Source organism: Saimiri boliviensis, chromosome 10, assembly GCF_048565385.1.
Source record: "Saimiri boliviensis isolate mSaiBol1 chromosome 10, mSaiBol1.pri, whole genome shotgun sequence".
Taxonomy (NCBI): domain Eukaryota; kingdom Metazoa; phylum Chordata; class Mammalia; order Primates; family Cebidae; genus Saimiri; species Saimiri boliviensis.
Window position 1 is genome coordinate 48,983,403 of NC_133458.1, and position 14,298 is coordinate 48,997,700.

At 41.7% G+C, this 14,298-nt stretch overlaps 1 protein-coding gene across 4 annotated transcripts in view; it reads right to left on the reverse strand.

Moving 5' to 3' along the window:
• Window positions 1–14,298, reverse strand: part of SLC26A4 (solute carrier family 26 member 4) — a 61,249-nt gene that overhangs the window by 20,958 nt on the left and 25,993 nt on the right. For all 4 annotated transcript variants that reach the window (XM_010344231.3, XM_074379242.1, XM_074379243.1 and 1 more), the window contains 6 exons: window positions 9,181–9,328; window positions 8,140–8,253; window positions 3,876–3,953; window positions 3,642–3,737; window positions 2,328–2,434; window positions 276–345 (listed from right to left, as the gene is read on the reverse strand). In XM_010344231.3, the coding sequence (XP_010342533.1) occupies window positions 276–345; window positions 2,328–2,434; window positions 3,642–3,737; window positions 3,876–3,953; window positions 8,140–8,253; window positions 9,181–9,328 (613 nt within the window). The remainder of the gene's footprint in view (window positions 1–275; window positions 346–2,327; window positions 2,435–3,641; window positions 3,738–3,875; window positions 3,954–8,139; window positions 8,254–9,180; window positions 9,329–14,298) is intronic.

The following is a 14,298-nucleotide window of genomic DNA, read 5'->3' on the forward strand; positions in this document are numbered from 1 at the left end:
CAGTGAGCTGAGATCGTGCCACTGCACTCCAGCTTGGCTGACAGAGTGAGACTCCACCTAAAAAAAAAGACAAAAAAGCTAGCGTGGACAAAATTCATATAAACCATGGATGTCAGAAGGCACTTTGGATCAAACGTTTTTGTGACACTCCCTGGGGGCTAACAGACTTTCCCAACAGGCACTTCTCCCCTTGGCTACCCTGTACCTAACGTGGAGCTGCTGAAACTTCAGGCTAGTGAACCCAAGTGGAGCAAATGTCTCACAAAGGCACTTACGTTTTTGTAATTCTTGGTACTTTTGTAGATATCTGTGCTAGGGATGCTTCCAAGGCCATTCCAAGAAGGACTAGAAGAAAAAAAATCAAGGTCAAGATTTTTTGGAACAGCCACATTTTGGAATAAAAAGTTAAAAACAACAGCCACTAAAGAGCGCATCATTCTGGTGTTTTGGACTCTGTCTTTCTTGCCGATGACATTTTCCTGTAGCTAACTCTGAAATGAACAGCTGGTGTTTGTGTGGAATCGGCAGGGGAGGGGAGACACTGTGCCTCTCTTCTGATGGCTGAGAGAAATAATGAGCCTCATGCTTGCACGTGCACCACACGTTATAGGATAAGCAAAGAGCTTTCACGCATGTGAAATCTTATTTAAGCCCTGCCATAACCCTGAAAGGTCATCAGTATTATGCTGATTTGTATTGTTAAGTAAACGGGGGTTAAGAGAAATAAGAAAAGGCCTGGAGGTAAAGGGCAGCACAGCCTCTGTCTTAACCCCTGGGTCTTCCAGTGCCTGGCTCTTCTTTGTGACTTCGTCCCTTTTTATAGAAATAAGAGACTGGGAGGACCAGAAATAAGTCTTTCCTATCAACCACACTGTGATTTCCTGTTCCTGATGCAATCAGATAAATTCCGTGATTCTTCATGTGTGACTAGAGACATGCTAAATACAATTCCTGAAGAAAGAGTATCTGTTTAGTTTACTTTCAACATTGTGCTCTCTGGATCAGCATGGTAATTTCTGGAAATTAAGTACTGTGGAGGATACTGCTTTTCGTTGGCTAAAAGCCTAGATATCAAACTAGCAGCTAAAATGTGCCACTAGTTTTTCCCTGGCTTGCTGGGTTGTGCTGATTTTTAACTTAAAAGTTCATAAGCGAATCCGTCTCTGTAAAACCCTTCTTTCCCAACCGCACCCACACAAGAAAAAATAGACACGGAGGCAGAGGCATATACATAAGAGACAGCATCTTCTAAGGGGGCTTTCGGAGATGTTTCCTAGCAGTCAATTGGGTACTTTGGGAGCTTGCAAACCTTCTCAGGCCCTTGGCCAATCATTTTGAGGGTACTGAGGTAGAAAACACAAGCCATTTGGGCAGGCACCAATAAGCCGAAGTAGGGAAGGAGGGCAAGAAGAACTGGCTGGTGGAACAGGAGACCTGAGCTGCTGCTAAGCTGACGACGTGCATCCTGATGTTTTTCCAGGTGTCTTCTTCCTTCATGGCCCAAGCACAGGCAGAGCAGGGGCCAGAAGTCTGGAAAGACCATGGACACTGAGGAGGGAGAGATTGTTCCCCTCCAGGCTTAGGAGGGCACTTAACTAATGCCTCTCTAGAGTCAAAACAAAACCAACCCAAAACCACCTTCAGGCCACTCACCTTCTCTCACAGGCTGTTTTCTATTATTTAAATCATGTCTTTGCTGCCTTCACTCTGCATATGAGCTCATTGTTTCCTTCACATAATTGTGTTATACGCCTTATTGGTTATATGACAGATTTGAATGAATTTTGGCTGTCATCAGCTATTTTAAAGTCCTCCTTTCTGGGTTATGTAACTTTTGGTTACTAGCATTAAAAAAAGAAAATGAACTATAATATATAGCAGCTGTCTTGCTCCAAGCCTGGGGCCCAGCGCCTCACATTCTTCATCTCATTTAAAGAGGAAACTACAAAACCACCTCAGCCTTTGGCTAAACTGTGTACCTTTCAGTCTTACCATGACTGAAAGGAGAGCACAGCAGTGGAGCACGTGACTAGGTGCATAGGTTCGAATCTTAGCTCTGCCATGTACTAGCTATGGGATCTTAGAGATGCTTCTTACCCTTTCTGAATTTCTCTTTTCTCACCTGTAGAATGAGACTAATAAAACTGATTCATAGGCTTTTTTTGAACATTAAGTATGTCTGTAAAACACTGCATGCTTAATTCATAGAAGCACTCAATATACAGTAACTATAATGAAAGAAAGTGATTTCACTATATTAATCAAAATGGCATAAGAAAGATCAGGGTTGTTCTTTTTATAGGAAATCTGGGTTTTACGTTACTCACAACTGAACTCTCAGGACGACAGTCAATAGTCCAAATATAAGGCCAGCTAGTAAACCAAGATCCAGCCCCAGAATGATGGACACTATACATGTAAATACCCAGATAACCTAGAGAAAAAATAGAAATGAAAAGGATTATATTAATGTATCAGGTACCATAATGTGATAACTACCTGTACAAATAAGATCAATTATCCACAAACAAATTACACCTTTTTTTTTCTTTTGAGACAGGGTCACATTCTCAGTTGCCCAGGCTGGAATGCAGTGGCACCATCATAGCTCACTGCAGCCTCCACCTTCTGGGCTCAAGTGATCCTCCTGCCACAGTCTCCCGAGTTGCTGGGATTACCCACAGGTACATACCACACCTGGCTAATTTTTTATTTTTTATTTGTAGTAGAGACAAGGTCTCATTGTGTTACCCAGGCTGGTCTCAAATTCCTTTACTCAAGTGATCCTCCTGCCTCGCAAAGTGCTGGGATTACAGGCCTGAGCCACTGTGCCTGGCCAAATCACAGCTTTTAAAAAATATTGTTACTTCATTCATTTCATATTTATGTGACTGTAGAAACTGGACTTCCCAATTAAGACCAACTGTCCCATTTTATTTATTTCTAAATTTTTGAACAGCTAATATATTTGCATGGTTCAGAAGGGAATTATCATTAAAAAGGGACAAACTCTTGTTCACAACCCTCCCCTTCTCCACCCATTCCCAACCTCCCTCCCTCCGTGTATCCGCTTTTATTTCTGCCTGTGTCTGTGCTTTTCCCCAGCATTTCTATTCTGGTCTCTTTTTCACTTAACGATTTGTCTTGGAAAATTTTCCATATCAATATGTAGGAAGTCTTCTCATTCTTTTTATGGTTTAAATTAGAGTGGAACTCTGAAGGATTTAGCTTCTGATTTTTAGTTTCTCAGAATAGCTGTGAAGGTTATGTTAGTCAGAGTTAAAGTCAGCATGGGCTTTTACATTTTGTATTTTATTTTTGCATTATTTTTTTATGTTGTTTGTCCTTCTAAACTAGGGTGTTAAAATTTTTTTTTTTTTTGCATTTAGAAGGCCAAAGGTGTATGAATGAGCCTCATATGGGATTCTTGCTGGAAACTGACCTTCCCAGAGATAACAGGAACAAAATGCAGTTCGCATGGAAGACTTCATGGCTTTGATTTATCCACACAATTCTAATTTCTCCTCTGGGGTTCCCAAAGTGCAAGTAAGACTTAGGGGATGGGAGAATATAGGGATGTGGCAGGAAGCATTTAAGAACCAAATCTTATTTCAGATAAAAATGGCTGGTAGGCAACTTACAGCATCAGTCTTATTCTGCCTCCACAGACGAGGAACGTCACACACCTGCATAAACATCCCTTTCAGGTTGGCGATTACAACAGCTGCCAAGACCGACTGCCAAGAGAGACAGAGAAGGCTGTGTTATTCAGGGAATGGTTTTCCATGTGATGATTTTTAAATCTGTTATTTTCTCTGGTAGCAGAGTAGTGAAGGGAAATTATGCAATTGGTATGCAGAGGAGCAGGGTTATACCTTCTGCAAGGGTTCCAGAAGCTTCCCCAGGGCAACAATGGCGATCATCACAATCCCAGCAGAGATGATGCCAGCAACCTGGAAAACACACACCTCCCATGAAAAGAATTCCTCCTTCTCCCTAGTGTCTTCCAGCTCACTGGATGTGTGTATGAGACAGCCTGTTCACAGACACACTTCATACTTCCCTGCCCCACCTCTGTGCAATACTGTTGAGAAAAATGAGAATCATTTGCTCAAACTACAAAGCTGAACAAAAACGGCATCTAAATATGCTATGGCAGAGAAGCTAAAGAAAATATGGAGACTGATCCATGAAAGTAAAGCCAGTTTGACACGGATTTTGTTTGGAGATACTACACAGCTGCAGTTTCAGTGTCCACTCAGGAGGCCAACCTTATAGTTATTTGCCATGGCAGGAAACATGGTCTACCCACCATTTTCCCAACAACAGAGATCATTGTCATATTCTTGGGAAATATATTTTTATGGCACATAGCTGATTCTTCTGCATTATTGAAGGTGCAGCTATAATAGCCATTCCGATAACACTTCGTACTTGTAGCACATGGTCGCATTAAAGTCTCAGATAAAATAAATTTACTCATCCTATTGCAAATTCAGAATGCCACATCGACACATTGAGAGGTGGGATTGTGTCTCCTGCTTCCTCGACAGTTCCACAGAGGCAGGCTCAGAGCTTTGCCCCAAGGCAGCCTGAAACAGTGGCTACAAAGTGATGGGGCAATAGCAGGGGTAAAAGGAAGCTTCCGAAACTTTACCTTCAGTGGCAAAAATAGCTCTCCTATGATCCGTAAATAGGAAAGAGGCTGAGGGGGTGGGGACTATTCTCTGGTTTGATTAGATGACCAATGAATTCTGTGTTGAGACGGCTGGGGCAGAGCCGAGGTGAAGATTAGAAGGTCTGAAACAAAGAAGAAAAGGAGACAGGCAACTAAAAGCAAAGCAATCAGAGAGGAAGCGACAGGGAAGACTTGTGAGTACGAGTACTGCCTAGTGCAAGAAGTCCGAGTTAAGGGAGACAGACAGACACAGAAAATAGAAACAGAAAATTAGAAAACGTAATTAGAAAGCATTGGCTCCACCTGGCAAATTGATCGTTTATATTTAGATGATAGCTGGGCAGCCTGAGGCAATATGATGTGTAGGAGGTACTAAGAGATGGGCTTTGTATGTCTGGCTCCCTTTTCTATGCTCTATTCCCACCCTGGATTCCCAGTACTGTGGCGCTCTTTCCCCTCTCCTGACTAAGTGGAGAAGCTGATGTCCTTCTTCCCTCCCTTCTCTTCGCTTTTCCTTCATATCCCTTCCCTTCCTCTCCCTTCTCCTTCCTTCCATTTTTTGATTTCCATCCTTCCTTCCTTGCATGCAATTATATAACCAGTATTTACGGAGCCGCTTGCATCTATCTCACTGTGGATACAGAGCTCTGTAAACCGGAGAAAGAAACGGAGATTTGGGAACAAGGACCACAGTCAGCTGCCAACCTCATGCCAGGAGAAGGGCCACCTACTTGCCAAGTAGATGTCATAATTAGCTTCCAATTATGGGGGGGCCGAGGCTAATTTTGACCACTATATTAAAATCGGTGAGTGATCAATTATTTGTACTTACTTGATAAGGCTTGTTTGTGAGAAATTCTGTAGACTTTGTATCTACAAGCAGATTTAGTTACTAAAAAGCTGTTCTGTCAAGAGAGGGGCAATCAGAGCTAAAGAGTCATTTGTAATCAGAATTACTTATCCATGAGTCAGTAGGAGTCAGATGGGGGTGAGAGAAAGAAAAGGTTGCAATGTTTAATTCTTCTACAATCTGTAGACTTGCTAAAAAAAAAAAAAAAAAAAAAAAAAAAAAAAAAAAAAGTTCATGTCCACCAATACTCATTCTTCCATTCACTCATTTGCCAGATATATGCCAGGTGCTTCTTATGTGCCAGGCACAATATACGTATCATAGATGCTATTCTTACCTAGAGGAGTGAAACAGTGAGCATCTACAAGTATGTGCTAAGACTTTACATTTTCTTCTGTAGTCCTCACACTATCCCTATGAGATGGATGCAGTCATCATTCCCATTGTATAGTTACTGAAACTGAAGTTCCAACATAAGAGAAAACAGGAGAAGCCACACAAGAGAAGACCTGCCAGTTTATTTCTCCATGAGTCCCTGGATTGCAGTTCAGGCACTTAGACTTTTAACCCCAGAATTTAGTATAGATTTCAGCAATTAAATATCAAGCCATTTCTTCACTTGTTTCATTCTTTAATCCTGAAATACTGGCATCCTTCCTTCCTAAATATAATACAAGCCAGTGTGTGGCAGGGGATATTAGGTTACCAGAACATTATTATCCCCCAAACCCTCTGCCAAGGAGGTCACTTTACATGGGCATTCTTACTGGAACAGCCACCCTATGCCTCATTTGAGCCTGGAGGTAACATCCGGAGAATGGACATCAGCAGTCTGAGATTTGCCTGCACCAGGTGAAGACCATGTGCTCTGGAGAGCCTGTCAATGCTCCATCTCAAATGAAAGTGGCAGAAACTCCTGCTGCTGACAGCTACAGCCTGAAATGCACCCAGCTTTGGAAATTGGCTCTGACCTCTTCCCCTTGACCACAGGTCTCTGGCTATGCCCCTGAATATGAGCCGCATAATTTTACCTGCTCCATCAGAGCTGGAAACATTTGCAAAAAAAAAAATTAAGAAAAATTCTGAAAATAAATTTTTTTGTTGAAAAGCAGCCAGAAAACTGGAAGAGGCCAATTTTTCCAAGCCTGTCACAAGATCCATTATAAATAGGCAAGGCGCATCACATGCATATTGGGACAACTAAAGCTCTCCCTGGGCAAGTCACTGTTGGAGTCATTAGTTTTCTCAGTTATTCTCTTGTGTGTGTGTGTGTGTGTGTGTGTGTGTGTGTTGTGTGTTTCTTCTTTTCTTGAGACAGAGTCTTGCTCTTGTCACCCAGGCTGGAGTGCAATGGCACAATCTTGGCTCACTGCAACCTCTACCTCCTAGGTTCAAGCAATTCTCCTGCCTCAGCCTCCCAAGTAGCTGGGATTACAGGCATCCTGGCTACCACCATGCCTGGCTAATTTTTATATTTTTAGTAGAGAAGGGGTTTCACCATGTTGGCCAGGTTAGTCTCGAACTCCTGACCTCAAGTGATTTGCCCACCTCAGCCTCCCAAAGTGCTGGGATTACAAGCGTGAGCCACTGTGCCCAACTTATATTTATTTTTTAAGTGTCTCTGCCTTAATAAAATCCATTTGAAGACTGTGTGTGTGTGTGTGTGTGTGTGTGTGAGAGAGAGAGAGAGAGAGAGAGAGAGAGAGAGAGAGTGTGTGTGTGTGTGTGTGTGTGTGTATTGCACTGTGTAGTTTGGGTTTGTTGTTCTTTGTCGTCTCAATGCACCTCTTACTCCTAAATAATATTTTTTTTCTGAGTCTGGGGAAGATAAGACCCTCAAGGTGTAAGAGACAGAAGCACAATTTCTGAGTCAGTCCTTTGTGCCCATCTGCTTGGTGTGGCCTCTCTGACAGTATCCTGCTGGAAAGAGTTGCCTTTGAGTATGGCCCCTGAGCTTTCTGAACGCTCAAGGAGGGATTATCCAGAGATTAACTGGGATGCTGGCTATTTGGTCACCTTGTAAAGGCAACAACTACAAACCACATTTAAAAGATAAGGTTAAACCCACATTTAGAACTTGAAGAACTTAAATCTTAGGAAGAAATGCCAAAAATCTTACAACAAAAATATTTCTGGCCAGCAAACTGTTGTTCTATGGGACCAAAAGCCCCTGGAGGCAGTTCCTGGTCCTTGTAAAGGAAATGTCAATAAAGATTTTTACTTTCCTGAAAACAGAACAGGCCCCAAAGCCATGAAGCACTTTTACTAGGCCCTCTCCCCCGGGGAACAAATTAACAAAAATCAGCATCCTTCATTACTGTTTCCTGACAGTTGTTATTGACCATAGAGAAGCAGGTAAGTGTAGCTACATTCCAGGTGAGCACTGACACAAAGAGATTTGAGAATCGCTGTATCAAAATACCATAAATGTTATTTTTAAAGAGATTTTAGGTGAGGGAGTGGAATGAGAGGAACTGGCCTGAGATGAATCAGATTAGGAAGCACAAGTCCCCAAGGCGAATTGTCCTGCTCAGTTCTGTGTTAGCCTTCCCGGGGTGCCATTCCTCAGGCTTGTTCTCTGAGATGGATATCACAAGGCTGTGGTTCCTACCTGTGTCTTTCCTCCAGTGCTCTCCTGGACTGCCGTGCGAGACAGAGCAGTGGTGGCCACAAAACAGGAGAAGAATCCGGAGAAGATGTTGCTGATCCCAAAGGCGATGAATTCCTAAGGGAGAGACTGGATGACAGTGATGCTACAAATCGAATCTTCGCAAGACCTTTGCTGAGTATTTCAGGAAGTGTACATTAAGAATGAAAACTACCGCGCCCACCCTGCCTGGTGGTCCAGTTTAATTTTCACCATGACAGGTACTTGGGGGTCCTTGTACGACATCAGGAGTTTGGATTCCATACCACCCAAGAGAGGTCTTATTGCTCTCAATTATTTTTAAAGTTGATGAGAAATAGCACCTCATCCTTTGCTAAGTTTTTTCACTGCCTCGTGAATGAAATGTCTACAGCTCTCACATAAAGTGTTTTTCTGTAGTTGAATACTTGTTACAAAGCATATCATGACTAGCAATGCTGCTACTCTGCTTGACTACTAACCATTTAACTGGTGTCATCACTAGACTGTATTTTCAGAAACGTATAGGTACAGAACCTGCAAATTTGCAAGCAGTGTGAAATCAGCTTACCTGGCAATGTATCACATACCTATAAAAACTGCCTGTATATATTAATTGCACGGTGAACCACCTCAACTTAAAGTGGTCACAACTATTATTAATAATGTTTGTTGCACTGTTTGGTCATATTATAACTGCCATTAAAAATAATTACCAAGAGGTACTGGGTTACATGAAGAATTCTGTTTCTGACCTAATATGTTCACTTTGAATGTTATTTATGGCCTGATTGAATTAGCTCTTCTAAAATTAGTGTTATTTCAACTGATTTCTTAAAGAAGCCAAGTGATCCAGCATGCCTACTCCAAAATAATTTCTAATTAACAAGCACAGAGGAAAACCAACCCAATAAGATCTGGTGAAAGAATCTAACCTCTTCTTTAGCTGACACCAAAATCTTTTCCATTTATGTTTTTTTCTTGTTTTCAGCTCTATAAAACTAATTCACAAAAGGGCACCCATACCTGGTTCCCGTCGATGGTGTAATCATACTTGGTGGCATATACTTTTCCTACTGACACTGCAATGGCATAAGCCACCACAGCAATGGAAAACGATGCAGCCAGCATCTCCGAGAACAAGCCCACAGGTGGAAGTGCAGGTGGCAAAAACCTAGTGAGTTTTTAAATGAAAAATACTGTAAAGATTTGACGACCATTCTTTTTCCCCATCTCATCCAATGCTATATCCACTAAGTCACATATTAGACATGAAAGTACTTGTGCCACGAGAACAAATAGCACATGAAATACATACATGGTGGTAGCAGCTTTTAAACTGTTTAATCAGAAGTTGGTGTTATCTCACTGGCTTTCTTTGTCCTCTATTTTAGAGCCTACCAATGCTGCCTCTTCTATATATCTCACAGGAATAAATCTGCTGTTACTGATTCTTTAATATAGCCCCGTCCATGCCATTTCACATGTTAGTGTTTCTCTTTCCACAATTCCATCTTAAAGGTCTTTGAATTTAAAAGAGATTCTAGCCATGATATGAGATTTACTCTAGATGAAGAGATATCGGGTCTGTTAGAGAGACAAAGAATGTATGATGCTAACAGAGCTTTCCTTAAGGAAAATCCTTTTCTTAAGGGCCATGACATTTAAAATCATCTTAAAGCAAAAAAGATTAAATTAATATAATTATCATAATGCTCCATAGTGACTAAAATATCTCAACGATTGTGGGGTCCAATGACTATTGTTTGACAAAATCAGAGCTACCCTACAAACCATATAAGAAAATTAACCTACGCATTTACATCGTGAGGTTGACCCAAATATGAAAATTTGGGAGATGGCCTTCATGTACCTATATCTTGATGATTATCCATATGGTGTAATTCCAGAGGCCCCCAGCCATGAAGTGTCTGCCCTACCTATCTCATTTACGCCTAAAGTTTGTTTAATAAGGAAACTACATTTTCCCCTATAATTAGAGAACAGTGGTAAAAATAAAATAGAAATAAGGTTTTTAGAGAAAACCATAGAGAAAGTTAAACCTAGCGAGCATCCTAGGTATTGCTGAATCCACCTCTCTCGTTTTGTTGATAAAGGAACTTGGACCTGAAATGTGAAGTGATTTGCCTGAGGTCAGTTACTTTGCTTGGGTCCAGGTTGAAATGTTAAATATCAAACGATTTCTTACCTAAAAAGATCTGTTTGGTTCTCTGCCCTTGTAGCCTTACTCCCTACAAATGAGGTTAATTTTCAGACCCCTTTTCTCCTTATATCCCATCCTACCCCACAAGGAGACCCTGGAATGAACCCCATCTGTAGACAGACAGGATATTGGAAACCCTGAACCAATAGGTGGGCAACTCAACATCATATCACCTGCTGCTTTGGATGTGACTTGGGACCACACTTCTCAAAGCAGGCTCCTGACTTCCTCCTGAGACCCAGTCAACCCTCCTTCAGGCCACTGGGGCTTGACAGGGTGACTTTCCAGTTCCACATACAGTTTAGTTTTGATAGCAGCCTAATGCACATTGCCTGCCTGCATGCCTAGTTCTCCAAATAGGACCTGATCCTTCATTATCCACAGTTGCGAAGGGTAAAGTGCAAAGACATAAGTCAAAAGACCAGAATCTCTCTCAAATGACTTTGGGCATGTTATTAAAACCTACCACGTCCCAGTTTTCTCAGCTGTCAAATGGGGACTATACACTCTTCTCACAGGATTCAAGAAGGAATCACTTGTATAAGTACTTAGTGTCTACACACATCGTAGGTTCTTGGTATATATTGGGGGAACCTAAGTCTGCCAAATTCCTGCCACTCATGTCTTCTGTTTTGCTGAACCTTAAGTGTGCCAATTATCTGCCCTAAACCAACTGAAGTCCTGCTGGATATCTTCTAGTGACATGTAAGTCAGTCTTTTTTCTTGCCCTGCCCTCCTTCTGTGGACATAACTCTCCAAATGTTTTGCTCATTGGGCCTCTTTGGCCCCAGCCAACCGTATCAGGCCTGATCACGAGACAACACTACCAAGAGCCCCAGGGGAGTGAGCGTGTGAACACACACTTATCTAAAAAGATGAGGACACGGAGAGATGGACCCTGAAGGGCCCCAAATTCCACAAATGACAGTGTGATAAACAGATGCCAAGGGCATATTTTTACTTCAGATGGGGTCTGAACACTTGGCAACCGCACCACCACTCCAGCTAGAGAAGAGCAGCCCTCAGAAGGCAGCCGGGAAAAAACCTCTGTGGTTTTGTTGCCTTTGCCCCTGCGCCAGACTTACAAGAACAACTGCAAAGCACATACTTTACAAGCAACAGTAGGCCTGAGTTCCCAAACCAACTAAGGGAACCCAGATTAATGGGACAGGGCATGTTCTGTGGACCACCTATAACTTGATACATCCTAAGAAGCCTGACAAAAGGGCTCTATAACAGTGCCTCTAATCCCAGCACTTTGAGAAGCTGAGGCAGGAGGATCACCTGAGGTCAGGAGTTTGAGACCAGCCTGCCCAACATGGTGAAACCCCATCTCTACTAAAAACAAAAATTAGCTGGGCGTGGTGGCAGGCGCCTGTAATCCCGGCTACTCAGGAGGCTGAGGCAGAAGAATCCCTTGAACCCGGGAGGTGGAGGTTGCAGTGAGCTGAGATTGCACCACTGCACTCCAGCCTGGGTGACAGAGTGAGACTCTGTTTCAGAAAAGAAAGAAAGAAAAAATAATAATAACAGTAAGAAACATGACAACAAGAGGACCTCTGGAAATGGAGAGGACAGGAGGTAAGAGAGTGAATAGAGATTACAATTTAGAGGGCAAGCCATCAGTCTTGTTATGAGTTTAAACACACACACACACACACACACACACACACACACACACACACACAGACACACCACTATAACAGAAGAAGTAAAAGAGAAGCCTGGGACAGGATGAGTGCGGATAAGGACCAGTTGCATGAGAAGAAAGGCGCATGACTGCCCCTCATAGTGTCTGCTGGTTAAGAAAATGCCCAGAAGCTCGGGATTGTAGCTCCCAGTGAAAGTGCAAAGAACGAGAGGACGCCACACCTTCACATGAATTCTTGTTGCCAACGCACCAGGAGATTCCCAGTGGAGGAGCCCCACGGGTCGCCAGCGCGACTCTTGTGACCAGCGAGGCAGTTTTGCCGGCGCCTCGGAGCGTCAGTTCTTGGTGCAGAGTCAGAAAAGCACCATCAATCTTAACGCCGCTGATTTGGTTGGCGCAGTGGGTTGCTCAGATTTCGGCGCTGAGAATCAGTAAGTTGGATGTCCACTCAGAAACCCAGTTACAAAGACGGTAATTGTAAAGATCACAGATGGATAAATCTACAACAAAGGGAAGAAAATAGCCAAAAAAGGCTGAGAATACCCAAGATCAGAACACCTGTCCCTCAGCAGGGGATCACAGTTCCTCATGAGCAACGAAACAAGGCTTGATGGAGAACGAGCGTGTTCCAATTACAGAAGCAGGCTTCAAAATGTGGATAATGAGAAAGTTCTGTGAATTAAAAGAACTTGTTTTAACCCAATCCAAAGAAACTAAGAACTTTGAAAAAAGGTTTGACGAAATGTTAACAAGAATACACAGTTTAGAGAGGAATATAAGTGAATTGATGGAGCTGAAAAACACAATACAAGAACTACGTGAAGTATGCACAAGTTTTAACAGCCGAATTGATCAAGCAGAAGAAAGGATATCAGAGGTCAAAGACCAGCTCAATGAAATAAAACAAGAAGACAAGATTAGAGAAAAAAGGATAAAAAGGAATGAGCAAAGTCTCCAAGAAATATGGGACTATGTGAAAAGACCTAATCTACGCTTGATAGGTGTACCTGAATGTGACGAAGAGAATGAATCCAAGCTGGAAAATACGCTTCAGGATGTTATTCAGGAAAATTTTCCCAACCTAGTAAGGCAGGATAATATTCAACTCCAGGTAATACAGAGAACACCACAAAGATATTCCTCAAAAAGAGCAACTTCAAGGCACATAATCGTCAGATTCACCAGGGTTGAAATGAAGGAGAAAATATTAAGGGCAGCCAGAGAGAAAGGTCAGGTTACTCACAAAGGGAAGCCTATCAGACTTACAGCAGATCTCTCAGCAGAAACCCTACAAGCCAGAAGAGAGTGGGGACCAATATTCAACATCCTTAAAGAAAAGAATTTTCAACCAAGAATTTCACATCCAGCCAAACTAAGCTTCATAAGTGAAGGAAAAATAAAGTTTTTTGTGAACAAGCAAGCACTCAGAGATTTCATTACCACCACGCCTGCTTTACAAGAGCGTCTGAAAGAACCACTACATAGAGAAAGGAACAAACAGTATCAGCCTTTCTAAAAAATACCTAAAAGTAAAGAGCATCAATATAATGAAGAATTTACATCAACTAATGGGCAAAATAGCCAGCTAATATTAAATGGTAGTATTAAACTCACATATATCATTATTAATTCTAAATTTAAATTGACTAAATTCCCCAATCCAAAAACAGAGAGGAAATTTGGATAAGAAACTAAAACCCATCGGTATGCTGCATCCAGACCCATCTCACATTCAAGGATACACAAAGACTCAAAACAAGGGATGGAGAAAGATTTACCAACCAAACAGAGAGCAAAAATAAATAAATAAAAAGCAGAAGTTACAATTTTTGCCTCTGATAAAATAGTCGTTAAAGCAACAAAGATCAAAAGAAGTAAAGAAGGACATTATATAATGATAAAAGGATCAATGCAACAACAAGAAGAGCTAAAGATCCTAAATATATACGCACCCAATACACGAATACCCAGATATATAAGTCTTATAAAGAGACTTAGACTCCCACATAATACTAGTGGGAGACTTCAACATTAATATTAGATCAATGAGACAGAAAATTAACAACGATATCCAGGACTTGAACTCAGATCTGGAACAAGTAAATGTAATTAACATTTATAGAACTCCCCACTTTAAATACACAAAATATACACTCTTATCAGTACCACATCATATCAACTTAGAAGTTTAAACGAAATGTTGGTTGGCTCCTTGTTTGTTATTCTCTTCCCTCATTTTCTTTCATGTCTCCATTATTAAGGACAATTA